This window comes from Gambusia affinis, linkage group LG10, assembly GCF_019740435.1.
Source record: "Gambusia affinis linkage group LG10, SWU_Gaff_1.0, whole genome shotgun sequence".
NCBI lineage: Eukaryota > Metazoa > Chordata > Actinopteri > Cyprinodontiformes > Poeciliidae > Gambusia > Gambusia affinis.
The window spans coordinates 24,933,612-24,950,432 of record NC_057877.1 but is presented as its reverse complement, the minus strand read 5'-3'; the positions used below and the strand labels follow the sequence as shown (position 1 = coordinate 24,950,432).

General features: G+C 37.9%; 1 protein-coding gene across 3 annotated transcripts in view; it reads left to right on the top strand.

Annotated features, from left to right (window-relative positions):
* Positions 1–16,821, top strand: part of dnajc6 (DnaJ (Hsp40) homolog, subfamily C, member 6) — a 35,466-nt gene that overhangs the window by 13,604 nt on the left and 5,041 nt on the right. For 2 of the 3 annotated variants that reach the window (XM_044129665.1, XM_044129662.1), the window contains 15 exons: positions 2,519–2,568; positions 2,830–2,978; positions 4,411–4,533; positions 5,598–5,731; positions 6,500–6,694; positions 6,943–7,060; positions 7,362–7,441; positions 7,572–7,765; positions 9,751–10,116; positions 10,785–10,928; positions 11,388–11,489; positions 12,256–12,393; positions 12,470–12,811; positions 13,305–13,453; positions 13,775–13,951. In XM_044129665.1, coding sequence (XP_043985600.1) covers positions 2,519–2,568; positions 2,830–2,978; positions 4,411–4,533; positions 5,598–5,731; positions 6,500–6,694; positions 6,943–7,060; positions 7,362–7,441; positions 7,572–7,765; positions 9,751–10,116; positions 10,785–10,928; positions 11,388–11,489; positions 12,256–12,393; positions 12,470–12,811; positions 13,305–13,453; positions 13,775–13,951 — 2,461 coding nt within the window. The remainder of the gene's footprint in view (positions 1–2,518; positions 2,569–2,829; positions 2,979–4,410; positions 4,534–5,597; positions 5,732–6,499; positions 6,695–6,942; positions 7,061–7,361; positions 7,442–7,571; positions 7,766–9,750; positions 10,117–10,784; positions 10,929–11,387; positions 11,490–12,255; positions 12,394–12,469; positions 12,812–13,304; positions 13,454–13,774; positions 13,952–16,821) is intronic. The other variant, XM_044129663.1, reaches the window with a different exon arrangement.

Here is a 16,821-nt window from a genome sequence, read left to right as displayed (position 1 = left end):
ACTTTTTGGTTTCCTTCCTCAACATTGATATACACTATTTTGTGTTGTTATATTATGTAACGTCCCAACAGAAAACATACAGTGTGCAGTTGACAAAAGGCTGAAAGTCACTACAAAAATATGCACAACAATTCAAAACATTTCTGTGAAGTAAATGTTATAAAAATGTGAACATTGTTTATACATGAAAGGCCTCAAAATCTAAATTGTAAATTTAAACCTATTTCAAAATAAGAATATTGTTCTTGTACTTTCCAGAATTGTAATGTTTGTATGAAATTCAGGAAGATAGTATCAACAACTGGATTTTTAATGGACTACGTGAATAGTATTTGTTTTTAGTAGTAAATCGTCAAAGTGTTGACACTTGGTTTTAATTTCCCTTAGTTATGTGTTGAAGATGTGTATTTTTAGAAGAAATTTTCCTTTGAATTCTGACTGAAAAGACATTCACTGAGAGGATCCATTCTCAGTGTGCCGTTTTTTTTTTTTAAAGCAAACTGTTTTGAGGAAAAATGACATGTTTTGAAATAATCCAAGCCATTATCTTCCTGCCTGTCATTGGGCGAACGGCAGGGTAGACCCTGAACTGATGAATATTTAAACAAGTCTGAGAGAAAGCAGAACTAATCTGCACATTAAATATTATTGTTCATATTTAAGCTTCACTGTGGGGACCTGTTTGAAACTCGTCCATCTCCAAGCCAAAAATCAACAATAAAAAGAAAGAAAGTAACTGACCATCTGAATCTTCTTCTTTTTCACCTGAATGCTCTTCTTTATGGATAACCTGCTGGAATCTAGGGTACTTCTCGGCAGTACTTTTTATTTTTCATTTTCTTCATGACAGTCGGCAAATGTATTGATGCATTAGCATCTCCCTTTGGTAACAGCTTTGCATTACAAGCCATTAAAATATAGTACATTTGCATATTGTTTCTAAAATTTTAATTTATAAAATAACTGGACATCTTCTACTATGCAGAGTGTTTGTTACACTCCTGTGACATTATTGCACATCTGCCTTCCTTGTGTACAATATATACCTGATAAATGACACTTCAGCATTGTTTCTTTTCTCATCTTACACTGTGGTGTATCTGTTGTATATGTAATATGATATTTCTTTCTTCATTTCTCATTAGGACTCATAACTCCTTTTTTTGTTGATTGGCGCCCTATGGGTTAGCGGTGGAGCCGTTACACCCTGTACAGACACATTTAGTCAGCAATGCAGCTGAAAACAGGAAATAAAAAACAATGCTGAAATAAAATGCAAATGAAATTCAAAAAAGCACAATAAACCATAACTATTTATATAACTGACTGTGTCACTATTTTTAGTAAAAGTTTAAAAACCTCTCCCTGGCAAGATATGCCCACACATCTCTGTTAGACATCTATCCTGTTTTTTGGGATTCTAGAAATATTTTCTAGTCACAGACTGTCTCAGGTGCTTTTTTTAAATTTTTGTACCTGCTCACAAACTCTGCCTGTGCCAGTTTGCAAAAATAACATCCCTACAACTGTTCAGAGAGAAGTCATGAGCATATTTGTATAAAGTTAAACTTTTCAGACTGCAGTCCTTACTCTGGCGCTCATTTGACGCCCCAGTGACACTTGCTAGGTTGCTGTGCACCCCAGTCTCATCTATATTCGAAGCAACACAGCCTCTCTGTTTATGTACCTGCAAGAACAGAGAATCTGCTGTAGACTCAATCTGGGGCAAGTATTAAACAGTGTATGATATAATTTTGAGGAAACTTCAAATGAGTTGTGGTGGAACACATTCATCCTACCAGACAGAAACGCATCAGTCTTCCTCTAAATTCATACTGTTATTCTTTTATTTAGTTTTAACTTGTTTCAATTCATCCTGCTTTTATTGTCTTGTTTTTCTTTAAGTTGTCCAACATAAACTGTTTGAATGCTTGGAGTTTTCAAAAATGTGTTATAAAGCAGATCATTTGAAGCTAAAAATAGAACTGAGTTGACTTGAACTAAGGTTAGTTTTGAAAGAGTGGAGCTGCCTTCTTCTTTTGCACTCCATGTTTTGCAAATAGAAATTGGGTCACAGACTCGGAGTGCAAATATTCAAACAGTGTTTAGTTGTTGATGCACCACACTTGCAAAAAACAGAGATTTTTGGAGCGGAGTAGAACTGGAATGAAGGAACCCAGATCAAAGATGGGATCTAACCCACTCTGTCTGAATTTGTGTTTTTCATCGCTCTTGATGAGCAGATTTCCAAGTGTGCAATTTGTTCTAAAACTGTTTCATGCTCCAATGTTTACTTCCTAATCATAAAATACAAATTACAACTGCTGTATGAGTGGAATAATTTTTTCTTCCTATGAAGTTTGTTGTTTTTAACTGCATTACAAGTTGAACTGCATAACATTTGCAATATTTACATTGCACACACATATATTGCGATGACTATATAATATTCATAATACATTGTGCAATTCTAATTATTAGTTTAAAAAATAAATTTAAAGCCTTTTGTCTGTTTCAGGTACACTAAAGGAGAGCTGGACATTGCATATATTACATCAAGGATCATAGGTAAGATAAAATTGTTTTTTAATTAACTTTCTTTCTCTTTATTTGATCTTCCTTTGTAATAATGATTTACTCAAAACATTACATAATCATTAATATAACGATGGAGTGCGGAACGAAGTCAGCAGAAAATATATTGTGTCTAGACATGCATCAACGTAGCACTTATAATCATTCTCTAATGGTGACCTTTTTATATTCTAAGGGTTAACTGTATGCAAAATCCTAAAGTAAAATTTTTCTGAGCATCTCTTTTGTTTCCAGTCATGACGTACCCTGCTGAGTCAGTCCAGATTGGCTACCAAAACCATGTTGAGGACATTCGCTCATTTCTCGACAGTCGTCATGCCGACCACTACACAGTTTTCAACCTTTCACAACGCAACTACCGTGGCGCCAAATTCTCGAACAGGGTTAGTGTACTTATATCTCATATGTTTCAGATGCTTGTGTGCTTGTGCATCACTCTGCCACTCTGATGGCAGAGTGATGCCCGAAGGACCAGCTGTTCAAGTCTGTTAATTTCTCCGTATCAATACAGTTTCCTCACGATAAGGAAAGAGAGGTACGAAAACATTTGAATAAACAAAGAAATAAAAAGACAGTCTTTGCTACAATTCCGCTTGTTAGACTCCCATTAAGAGCAGAATGGCAAAAAGGTGTTACCAAGTTTTTAGTGTAGATTTTTTTCCAACGTTTATGTATCAAATTGAAAATAACAATAAATATATGTTACTGAAGCATAGAACATCCTTGTACCTTGTATCATTTTCGCACATTATTTCTTAACATGAAAGTTTTTTTCTAAATTTGATTAATATGCTGATATTAAATACTGGATTTTTCTACATTTCTCAGTGCATTATCATGCTTCAACTATTAAATGTGAACTTATTTAAAACGTTTTCAAATATTTACCAGGGGTGGCACTGGAGATGTTTTATATATTTATATTTTTCTGATTTATACTGTGATATATTAATATATTAGTATTATATATTGATATACTAATGTGTCATATGTTACGAGCATCAGAGGACACATGACATGTGCATTAGGTTTTTACGCCTCTGAGGCGAGAACATCGTCGCTTCCTTTCTTCTGATTTGTGAAACTGATGTGAAGATGACCAGCAAATGACCTGCTGTTACACGGGACATGCTTTCTGCCTCCTAAAATGCAGCTGATTCAGGTTTCAAAAAGGGTAATATTACCTGATTAATCCCTCTGCTAATGTCACAGCACACTTTTAGTTAGATGAATTTACCTTAATCTGCATAAAGCTGTGCAAGACTCCTAAAATGGCATTTAATAAAAAAAACTTGATAATTACACTTTCTGTTGCTTCATTGATAGTAATAAGAGATTTTTTAAAGTGAATTCACCACAGCATTTTTTTCTAAATCACTTGTGTTACAGATGATATCCAAATACAACAACTGAACCATTTTAATATAATTTTTTTGTTTTTTTTGCCTCTCTCCATGGGATCCTTGCCTAATGGCATGCAGCACTTTTGCACAGCTGGGTTTGAGTTAAAAGTTAAAGCCTATGTGGGAGCTCTCTTAATAAAATACTGCCACCCTGCGGCAGTAAAAATCGAAAAGCTGTGGAACATAAATACTTGGAGCAGATGACTCATCATGGCAACTGTTGTGTTGTTTTGCTCTGTGCTGCAGTTTCTGACCTCCACCTCTCCCTTTTCCTCCCCCATATTTTCATTTTCATCTTCCTTCTGCCTCTCTTTGTTTTGTTTGATTTCATCAACCCTTTTTCTCCTTGTCTTCTAATCTTTCTCACTTTTTACTGCTTATTTCACCCCCATTTTGTCAAACCCTTTTCCAGGTGTCAGAGTGCAACTGGCCTTCTCGCCAAGCTCCCAGCCTTCACAACCTGTTTGCTGTGTGCAAGAACATGCACAACTGGCTCAAACAGAACCCAAAGAATGTGTGTGTCATCACATGTTCGGTAAGATGCTCAAATCTCTATGTACAACCAGAGCTTCAGATGTAGTTTTGAGTGATACTAAATACAGGTTATACTTCCTTTGTGCACCAAAAGAGTAACTCTGAAAATCATTTTGCACTCTGCTAATTTTTCATGCCCTCACACATTGTGATGTGTTTTGGTCCAGATTGTGCAAACTGTCTCTGCTCTTATTTAGTGACATTAGAAACTCTGGGATGTGGGGGGAGATGTTATTGCCAAGCTGCTGTGGTTTGGCAGTGGCTTGGCAAACCTCTCCTTCTTGCATAATCTCCACCAAATTTGTTTCTCTTTAATAACATTTCCCACTGCTTCCAGTCCCCAAGAGGTTTGTGCTTCACTGCAACCTAAAATAAACTGTGAAAAAGTTATACTGGAAAGAGAACAGTCAGAAATTTAAAACATATGTTAATATTGTATTAAGTAGGGATATAATGATGCATTCAGCTTATAAAATGAGGCTAAACAAAAGAGCCAAAACTATTTTTTTTGCAATTTGTTCTATACAAATAGATCAAATGTTTCATAAATACAAACTTTTTTAAAGAATCGCTGTCCAGTGTAGGTACAAAGTACTTTTGGATTTTTAATCAGAGATAGTCAATACACTCCAAACTGATCAAAAATTGTGAAATAGCCCTTTAACATTGGAACATCAGGAAGGCCAGCTCTGTCTTAGAAGACAGAAGAACTCTAGTTAACATATGAAAACGTCTCTCACTCCATGCATCAAACTGTTGCAGAACTATAGAGATCCTTCAGTGACAGACTGCTGCATCCTAAGTACAAGTAATGTTATAAGAGATCCTTCCACCCATCAGCTGTTATACTGCATAACCAACAACTCTATATTGTTTAACCTTCCATTATTCTAACAAAAAGTTAAATGTAGAAAATAAGTGGCTCCAAATGAAAGAAATATACTGCTCTCCTTTCAGACTTCCTGTTATCTGCTGAAAGTCTTGCCCTCTCCAAATAAGTAAAAGTTAATTGTAAGGGGCAATAATTGTGGAGGCTGTTTGAGTATCTGCTTTGTGTGCACACAGGACGGCCGCGCTCCCTCTGGCGTTTTGGTCTGTGCCATGTTCTGCTTCTGCCACCTCTTCAGTCACCCAGTTCCTGCTATGCAGCTGCTCAGCGCGAAGAGACCAGGATCCGGACTTTGGCCCTCACACCGCAGGTTTGGAGCCATGAGCTATGAGACGGATTCTTTTTCACACCATTTAAGTTTGTTCCCCAACCATTTTGAAAGGAATATTTTTGTTGTTGTTTAGGCAAACCTAATCTTTGAATAAGCCAGAAATAACAAGGCGAAGTTATTTCTACACTCAATCAAAAAGTTTGACCTTTAACCCATCATAAAAACACATTTCCCATCAGAATACTGAATACTGTACCTGATGTATAGTAGATATGAAGTTTTCAAACTTTTCGGCTGCGGTAACATCAGTTGAAGGATAATCCATCTCTCAGGTCTAGTGTTGCTGGGTTTTCTTCTGACGCTGTTCTTCTGTTGGTAAATCTTTATAAATTACAAGATCAACAAAAAGTTATGTTGTTTCAGTAAAACTCAATTGCTTATTTTATATCTTTTTCTTCCACACAATTTTCTATTTTTATCCTTGCATATAGAACTCTGAATGGCCATCGCTTCTTTAGCATGGCTGTTTATAAACACCCCCTTCTTTATAGTTTGTCAACTGTTTACCAGACGACTTACAAGTTAGCAGTCACTGCCATAATTGTTTATATAATAATATGATCTTTAAAATAACGAAAATTAAGCACTTGAAATAAATCACTTTCAGTGTAATAAATCTGTTATTACATGAGTTTCACTTTTAAATTCAGTGGAAAGGTATAATCAAATTATTTAGAAATAAGAATGATTTTAAGTTTTTACACTGGAAATCAACTAAATTTTTCTGTAACATTTATTTCCATACAGGTACATAGGTTATGTATGTAACATGGTTTCAGAGAAGCCCACTCTGCCGCACTCCAAGCCCTTGATGATCAAAGCCCTCACTATGAGTCCAATCCCCTGTTTCAACAAGCAGCGCAGCGGCTGTCGGCCCTTCTGTGACGTCCTGATTGGAGAGACAAAGATCTTTACCACAGCGCAGGAATATGAGAGGATGAGGTAAGAAAAGAAAAAAAAAAAACATTTATTATTTTCTAAACAAGCTGACAAAAACACACTGAAATCGTTTTTGGAAGTGTGATGTCATCACATGTAAGTGCTTTTGTGTCGTTGCAAAAAATTTATTTTATTTGACTAAAAATGGTTTTCATTGGTTTTTCTTTCTTTCTGTGTCTAAAAATTTTCATCTATGCTTTATTGTACCATCTATACTATCCCCAAACTGTTCCTGGTTCCTACTTCCTCAGAGAGCACAGGATCCAGGAGGGGAAAGTTGTTTTCCCCCTCGGTGTGAGTGTTCATGGAGATGTTGTGGTTTCTGTCTACCACATGAGGTCAACAATTGGAGGGCGTCTGCAGGCCAAGGTAATGTTCCTTATATTCCTGCAGCAAGATCTATCATAAGAAACTAATAATCATAGTAAAGTAAAGGATGCTAAGGAGTGCAAAATCTTCATCATGTCTGCTACTTCAACAATCTAATCAGTTGTTAGTTCTGTTTTGAGGAGCAGTGTTTGTGTTTGTGGGGCTCTGACTGCATGCAATGACATGCAGTAATAACCTCAAACATAATTACCAAAAGAGACTGCAATGACTTTTCAAATGATTCTTATCTCAACAATGTGGAGCTGGATAAAAATTAATCGTTGTCTTGTTTTTTTGTTAGGTGTCCAACACTCAGATCTTCCAGATCCAGTTCCACACTGGCTTTATTGCTCCTGGAACCACCATGTTGAACTTTAACAAGTGAGAAAGAGACTTCATATTTGTCCCAGAGATAATCTAGTAAAAAAAAAAAAACAACATGATTTTTATTATTTGGAAAAATAAGTGTGACCACTCATTTCCTTCGCACACGCCTTATAATTCTCCATAGACCAGAGCTCGATGCCTGTGACTCCCCGGAGAAATATCCTCAGCTGTTCCATGTAATCCTTGATATGGAGGTAGAAGGAGAGGACATGCAGAAAGACTTGACGCCTCCATGGGAGCAGTTTCCTTGTAAAGACCTGAGTCCCAATGTGCTCTTCTCTGGCCATCAGGAGTATCAGGAGGCACTGGCTATTGCAGGTATTCAAATGCTAGTATTTAATCCATGCTAAATATGGATCAATAACAAAACTGAGACAATAGTTACTCTGGCAACTAATTAATCTGACAACCTTTTAGAGCAAGAAAGTTGGAAAAAAGTAAAATTGTACTGTTTTTTAATTTGAATTTATACAGTATTGTTTGTTCAGAAGCTGCTATGTTTTCTTAAAAATGCTCCATACAGTAAATAAATTGAAAATTTTTTTCTTCCATTTTTTTTTTCAAAATTTCTAATTATTTTGGTATCATTTGACATGATTTTAGTGCACTCTCAAATTGACTCATTTGTTTTGACTTTACTCTTACAAATTACATAAAATTGCAAACATTACCCCTGATATAAAATAAAGCAACCTATTCTATTTTACAAAATCATATGAAAAGATTAGTTTAAAGCTGCAGCATAAAATGAACAGTGGGCTTGTTGCTAGCATATTATATGCTTCTTTTAGCTTGCGTTTTCAAAGGTTTATGGTGTACTTTTAAAGTCAATTCTTTTGTTTTTGTCATTTTCTTTTCCATTTCTGTGTCGACTCAACTGTAACATCTGTTTAGCTACGAGCAAAAACGCAAAAACAACGAGCTTATGTCACTATAGCTAATTAGTACCAATGTCTTATGTTAAGCTAATTTAATACAAATCTGAATTTGATCCAGAAATCAGTAAAGAGTGATTAGATAATGTCTGAAACAATCTTCCAAAACATTCTAAATTAACTCATTTTCAAAAATTCTTTGCTGTGAACTTTCAACAACATATTAGTGTCTTCTTGTTTTAACAAAAATAAACTGATGTGGCCAATTTTTGTCCTTGCAAGATGAGATGGAGGGCTTGGATCTGGAGGGTAAGAAGGAAGCAGTTCGTAGATCTATTAAAGGAAACACACAGTGGTCATAGTTAACAAGGGCCTGGTTCAATTCAATCCCACTCATCCAGGAACTAGATTAAAATATTGACATATACATTTTGTGTTAATGGAAACTCTCTTTGGCTCTTTACTTTAATGATGTGCATTGATTGAATTGAAATTAAGCCCATGTTGGTATTAAGTAATATGTCACTTTGGTAGAAATTTTTAGCCACCTAGGACTTAAATGGATGATGAGAAACAGTAAAATCCATCCACTGAAAGCCTTTGTGAGGACAGCAGACAGTATTTTTAGCTTGTATCCAAAGTCAGAAGGCCTAAAACTACATATGTTCCCTCTAAAAGTCTCCTATGAAAGCAAAAAAAATCTGTTTGTTATTCTACCAAGGTGAAATATTGCTCTTGGTTTACTAGCTCAGGTCGACTAAATGTATGCTCCAAACCCAGCTAAAATCAAATAGATTAAATGCATTAAATTATTCCAAAGTAAAACATGCCATCTTCCTTTATTAGGTTAGCAGTTAGATAACCCTCAGTCGGTCCCCTTCTTTCCACTTATCAGAGTATTGGACTAGAGTGGTAACAAGTCCATGATGAAGACGTATTCTGGGCATCACAGAGTGCTTTCAGTGGGACTGAGCAGTGGCTCTGCTGTAAGCGGAGGATAGAGCTCTTCATCTTATCTCTAAGACTGAAATCTGCCAGCCTGTTATCCAGCAGCTTAATTCTACAATATAGAAGAAACCTTAAGGGTCCTGATCCAGAATCTCTCCTCTATAAAGAGATTAAATACATTTAATTATTCCAAAGTAAAACATAGTAGTGTTCAGTCTGACCTTTTTGTACAACTGTTTAAGTGCACATTAGATTAGCTGTTGCTTGTAGCAACTATAACCTTTGTAAGCTCCCATTGTTCTCCAGTTTATTTCTGCCTCAGTTCCTCTTAGCCTGCTTTTTGTCTCCGTCTGCTTTGTGTGGAGTTATTCCCCGTGTATCTGCTTCTCTCTTGTCCACATGCTACATTGTCTAACTTGAACAGATTTTTCTTAGGGCTTCCTACCTAAAGCGTTTTGTTTCTATCGTATCCCACTGAAGAACCAAGTCGGCAACACGGAGAAGGTCGGGCCCATTGTGAAGAGAGCGAGCCCTCCGATGATGAAATGTTGTCGCTCTCGAGCCAGCGAAGCAGCATCAGCGCTGCCTCTCAGAAACCAGAACCTGCAGCTCCAGTTCCTGTCGCACCGGCACCCACTGAGGAAGTGGACCTTCTTGGCCTGGGTGGGGAAGACATCAACCGTCCGTGCCCCTCTTCTCAGGCTGCAGCGGCTGCAGCCACTGACCTCCTGGGAGATTTGTTTGGGGCTCCGCCTCAGCCGGCCAGTGCGCCTTCATCCACTCAGTCCACTCCGCACAAAGTGGCCTCCAATACTGCCTCACCGAGCCCATCCCCTGCTCCACCAGGTGAAACACTTGAAAATACATTTAACTTAAAAACAAATTTTAGGAAGAAAAAAAAAATACATAAATGTAATTATAACTTTTAATTTAGAAAATGTTTAGACAACAGACTTCGATGTTAGGTGAAATGTTTTGATTCTGTTGGTAATTTGCCATTAATAACCTTGTTCTTACACAGTCTTGAACAAAGTAGGAAACTGTGAAACTTGATTTAACAATTTTCAGTCTGAATAAGTAGGAATGAAAAATGTTGTAAGCAAACATTTTAAGTTGCATCCCTTAAATATTTAACATTTTGTCTGGTTTAACATTTTGAAACATGAAATGAAATACTCATCTTTTTGTTGGCCCATTGCTCCTCTTGAAAGAGTATTTCAAGGTGAATCCACTGGTCTGGTTTAAATACTAATAGAATTTTTGGATGACTAAATTTATTTAGCTTATCTAGTTTAGTTCATCCAGTTGTTCTAACTCTCTTTGATAACATGAAAACATGACAAATGTTTAGTTCTTATAATGCTTTGATGTTTTTTAAATGACCCATTACTTTTTAAAAAGTTACTTAAGTCCCGAGGGAACTTGAGATTATAACTTTAAATAGATTATAACTTTAAAATAATCATTTGTCACATAATTGGGTTAATGATACGGGTTGTACCTGTGTCCTGCAGCATTTCATCCTTTTGGAACAGCTCCTATGCCTAAGCCTCAGGAGATGATGGGCTCATTCCTCGGACCAGGTAATGTGGGGCAGCCAGACCCCTTTGTGCATGCTCCTCGTTCTCCATCACCCACCCTGCAGCCTACAAGCCTGGGTAAGGCATGCTTCTGCTGCTTTGCTGCCTTTTTTCACAAACAATCTCACTCACAAGTCAGGTTAGGCATGTTTAATAGTATTGCTGTGCTGATTGTTTTTGTTCATTTGCTCTAGCTAGTGTTAAAAGTTATGCATTGTTCGACTGCAATGCCTTTCTAGCTTTTTTGTTGCCTTGTGCAAGAAATGTGGTTTCATTAGTTATATAGTTTATGTTCTGCTCTAAATAGTTTGCATGATTATTTAGAGTTCATACAGAAGTAACTATTTTATTTTCAGCACATTTCATTCTGCATAACAACTCAATCTGAATGCATTTTGTAATGTAATTTTGAAATTAGATTACAAAAACCAAAAAATGTGTGCAAAAGCCTTATAGCAACACATCTCATCTGAATCATGTTGTATTCTGGATTCACTGTGTGCTCTTTGTTCGGCCAACCTTTATGTGACTGTACAGGCAGAAGCTCCCCTGTCCCACCCGCCACACCTACCGTCAACATTCAGCAGCAAAATGCCATGGGAAGTTGGGACTGGAACAGACCTGCCACCACAAGCACAGGTACACACACAACCACTCAAAACACTGCCGGACAAACTAAGGGTTTTTTGCTTCCTTCTACAGTAATTCTGGATCTGGAAGCAGTGCCAGATCTGCTACTAAAGTCCATTGGCTAAGCCACTTGCATATATGTGCACTGAGACATTTGTCTACATTTAAATATGACATCATGCTGAATTAGTGAAAAGTGTGCCTTTAAAGATGTGAATTAAAGCTGGAGCAAATGGTTTTTCAATCTCATAGAGCAGCACTGTTTGCATTACACAGAGCGCATGAAAATATACAACTTGTTGAAAGCTTAATTGTGGTGTAGATTGTCTGCTGAAAAGATCTGGAATGTTGATCCTTTTTTCTTGAAGATTGTAATATTTCTCTAAACTGTACTCTAAACTGTCTGTTTAGTGTACTGTAAAGCAATCTTGGGATCTTTGCTCTTCTCTTATTTTAAATAATAAACCACTCATTGATTTAGAAATAGCATCACAACAAGCTTTCTGAGGACAGATGTTGATCGCTCCTCAAGTACAGGACAGTGGATTTCTGTTCATTCAAATATTTTTTTTACCTCATTAATCACTTCCATGGAGATGTGTATCCTGAGAAAAAACCATTTTCAAAATATTTCCATCTTCTAGATTTGATTGGCATGTTTGAATCAGCATTGTTCAGTGCAACCTAAGAAGTGGGAGGGAATTAAAGTTGCACAGTTTCATGAATTCACTCCTGAGTTCTTTTTTTTTTTTTTTTTTTTTTTTTAATGATGTAGGGGGAGTTTTTGGTATTGGCAGTCGATCAGCCACTACCAGTCCCACAGGTTCAGTCCACAGCACGCCCACCCACCAAACTAAGCCAAACAACTTGGATCCATTCGCCGACATCGGAAACCTGTCCGGAAGCCTCGGAGGTCTGACTCCAAAGATTTGCTTGACATTTTTTGTCACATTTTATACTGGCCAGTTTACCACCATTTATGTCTTTAGCCTCAGGTGCTTCTGGATTTTCCAGCAAGCCCACCACTCCAACAGGAACAATTCCGTCCTTCCCACCAATGGGTTCCCCGTCGCGGCCGCAGCCATCCCCCCAGCACACAGGAGGCTGGCAGCCCCACACGGGAGCCAACTTCTCCTCCTGGCAGCCCAGTACCGGAGGTGGCGGAGGCTGGCAAGCCCAAGGACAGGGTCCGACTGCCCAACCAAAGCCCAGCCCCAGCCACACCTCCATTCCTCACACATCGCCTCAGAATCGACCCAACTACAATGTTAGCTTCTCGGCAATGGGAGGAGGCTCTCCGAGTGCGGGGGGCAAACCACAGGCGGGAACGGGTAAATAAATCATGTTGACTCTTGAGCTGTTCATGGTGTTGTTAGTGTGAGAGGTTGTAATTAAAGATTAATTTATAGAGAACTTTCAAAATATAAGTTATAAGGGGTTTTGCTTGAAATGCAAAACAAAACCAAGCTGACAAATAACTTTTCACCAGATGGCCTTTAAAATACTTTTTACTGCTCTGTGTTATAATTAGAAACACAATGAATTTGTGGTACTCACAAAATAAATATGGTTTGTAAAAAAAAATGTATAATTAGCCACTACCAGTCCCACAGGTGCATTCTACATGACATGAGTGTTATTTTTAAGTGTATTTTGACTGTCAATAATTGTAGTAAACCGAGACATGTTAGTCTTTGTGATGTTCTCAACATCAAGAATTCAGTTTTAATAAAGTAAGATTCAGATTTTTTGCCTCTGGTTATCAGGTTGTCTTATTGTAATTGCAGGTGTTTAAAAGCTCTATTCCATGCTTTTGTGTTCCAGGTCCTAAGCCCAGAGCCTCAGATGCTAACTTTGATGACCTGCTATCTGGTCAGGGATTTGCAGGGACCAAAGAGAAAAAAGGCCCTAGGACAATAGCAGAGATGAGGAAAGAGGAAATGGCCAAAGAGATGGACCCAGAGAAAATTAAGGTATGAACACTGACAAACATAAAAATATTTTTACTCCATCTTATTTCCTTTAAGGTCTGATATTTTTAAACCCATTAACTTAGAAGTGTGTTGGTAAATTTACCAAGCATTTGGCTGTCAGAGCCTCCAAGTTTTTTCCAGAATTAATGAAGCAGTCAGTGTTGGTTTTCTGCTGCCAAACTTTGGTTCATCTAATTACTCCTTTTGAGTTTCACCAGAGCCAGAACTGTTGAAAGAGTTTTTGTTAATAATTGTTTCAAATCTGGTCCTTACTGGCCAATGGCGCCTCTATCTCTGTACCCCCTCCAACTTGTGACCCAGATTTTGGACTGGATCGAGGGGAAGGAGCGTAACATCCGCGCCTTGCTGTCCACCATGCACACGGTGCTTTGGGAGGGAGAAACACGCTGGAAGCCAGTGGGTATGGCTGACCTGGTTACCCCAGAACAGGTCAAGAAGGTTTACCGCAAAGCAGTGCTGGTTGTTCATCCTGATAAGGTGAGGGACATGATTAACAGAAAAGACCCTGTGTGTACATGAAAACCTTTTAAAATTTAGATTAGGCCAGATTGTTTTTCTGCTAAGCTGTTTTACAATAATGTCTTATTTTGGATCTATGAAAAAAAAAACAAAAAAAACTACTTTTACTTTATTCATATAAAATCAATTAGAATATTGGTCCTTTTTCAATTTGATTTAATAATATATTGCAAAATGCTTTATTTTTACCAAAAATCTTCTAATTGGAGATTTTCTTAGTTTAATCATATCAACCATGCTGTTTGAGTTTACAGGCAAAATTAAAGCCTCCAATTGGTTATTTTAAATTAAAACACAAAATCTGTTAATTGTTGTATACCAACAGCCAATTTTGTAAACAAAAGTGGACATAGAATCATAATTTCATGGTGACATATGTTAATTTTAGAAAAAAACAGTTATTTCCATGTCCAGCATAAAAGGCAACTTTATATTTGAAGGTGTATTGCCAGTGGATTTTTATCAATATGCAATTTGCTGTTTGCTCTGCCTTGTACCTTGCTGAATATTTTATGGTGGACGACATTTTTCATATTTTACATTATTAAAATACATACAGGAACCCATCAGAAGACCTGACTGTGACAAGTCAACTAAATACAGAAAGTAAAGCAATATAAGTGTTGCAACTAAATTGCTATATACTTTAATTGTAATACAAATAAAAAGTGTAAATATTGAAAATTCACATATTTAATCGAAATATTTATTAAACATTTGAAATAATTAAGTTTTTCAGGATTATATATCTTTAAAGTACAGAAGCAGATCCTGCATCACACACTGTGTGCGCAAGAGGGAGGAGTTACATTGATATCTTCAACAAAATGGGTTTCTTCATGACATCAAATATTTAGTTGGTGCTAAGACAAGTTGCTTCGTTTCACAAGACAGTGAGAGTTGTATTATGCTTTTCCTTTAACTGCACAAGAATTTTTTTATACATGACACAAAGAGCGACAACACGACAATACAAGCAACCACAACAAGAAGTATCTGAATAGCATTATGGCTGAGGGATGCAAAGGCTTGTTTTAAAAAGTCAAACATGGAGCTTCCATCCTGATGGACGGATTTTGCTGTTTCTTGAAGGTGGTTGACTATTTCATGGATTGTGACGTTGTAATCAGGAACAAAGGTGCAGCATTCAGATCCGATGATGGCACAAGTTCCTCCTTGAGCGGCTAAAAGAAAGTCCAGGGCGGCTCGGTTTTGCAAAGCTAGAAGTCTAACGGAGGCGAGCTCATTCGACATGAGTATGAGGGCCTTACCAGTTTCATTAGCTATCACTTCTATAGCCTTGGACAGATCAGCAATCTGATCTAAAGAAGACATGACTCCGTAAAAAGGGAGAAGTGTGCCAAGTGCATTTTTAAAAGGCGACTGATTGTGTGTTCCGAGAAAATCGGAAATTCCACGTCGTGCTCGCTTGGGAAAAATTTTCTGCGGCAGGGAACGCGTCACCCTCATTGCTGGGATCACGTATCCCAACCCGCAGCGTCCATTGTAGTCCACCGGAAGATAGGGGTAAGCGAGGGTCCCGCACACCCAGTACATGCCAACAGGAGAGGAGATGGAGCAGGTGGCTGTGCGGTAGGCTAAAGCCTTCATGCGAGTTGCTCCTGCTGCACCCAGACACTGATGGGGAGCAGCATTAAAAGCTTTCCGGTCAGTTTCCCTCTGTCCTGAGCCCCACTTAAACGTGCGAAGGCAATCCGATTGTCCCACTGGAACGTGGCCGTTGTTCTCCAAACACCAAGTGAACTTCTGAGGGAGGACAAGGATGGGAACTGGTTTGGGGGTTTGGAGACATTTGTTGCAGTTTCCATGTCCTTTTGCACAGTCAAGCGGTCTCATTTTCAAACTCGGGCAGTCAGGCTGAGAATAGAAACCGGGCATGTGAACATGCATCAGGTGGCATGTGTCACAGTCTGAGGCAGGCAGGACCATGAGAGGTAAACCCTCACCCGCTGTGTAGGGAATCAAGCCGCAGATGTAGCAGCTGGAGTTCGGGCGCAGGTGGTTGGCCACTTGCCACGCCATGGTCAAGAAAATGTTTCTGTCATCTCTTTTAATGTCTGGGAATTTTATGTGCTGCAGAGCTCCACTCGGGGTTACCACCAGCATCAGTATCAGAAGCTCAAAGAAAAAAGACATTTTTGTTGTGGAAGCAAAGGTCCTCCTCTGTATCTTGAAGATTTTCATATAAAAACAAGAACCTGGTGAAAGTCGAACACCAGTGCCACCAAAAAGAAGACAAATGATGCCTGTAAGATATAAAAGAACAATTCACATCTGGACACTTGGAATAAACGGAGTTACATCTTAGGAATAAACAAAGTAAATGTACAGAAATTTGTCTTTACCTGCAGAGTCAGTCAGGATTTCTACTTATGTTTTTGAAGCAAGTGTTCCAGCATGCATGCATCGAGGAGAACATGCAATACCTGCCTTTATCTTATCTGTCCTCTTTTTTTACTGGACAAAAGCAGAATCAAAAGACTAAGTGCTCCCAATCAGAGGGGAGTAGTGAAGCAGTCACAAGACCCCTGATTGATCACTGGAGGACATCAGGATATCATGTTTGTTCTAAAGGATATCATGTTTGTTAGTGACTGCTTCAGGCCAGATGTTATGAAATGTCCGTTACCCAACAGCCCTTTAAAACAGTAGTTTACAAACCCTTTCTATCATCTACCCACCAATTTTTAGAACTGTTTGCCGTCGTTTTTGTAAAAAACAACAAAACATTTAGAAAGGAGGCTACTTAATTCTAGTTTGTACTTTAATACCAAGATTCATTGACTCGACCTATTGTAACGTTGATC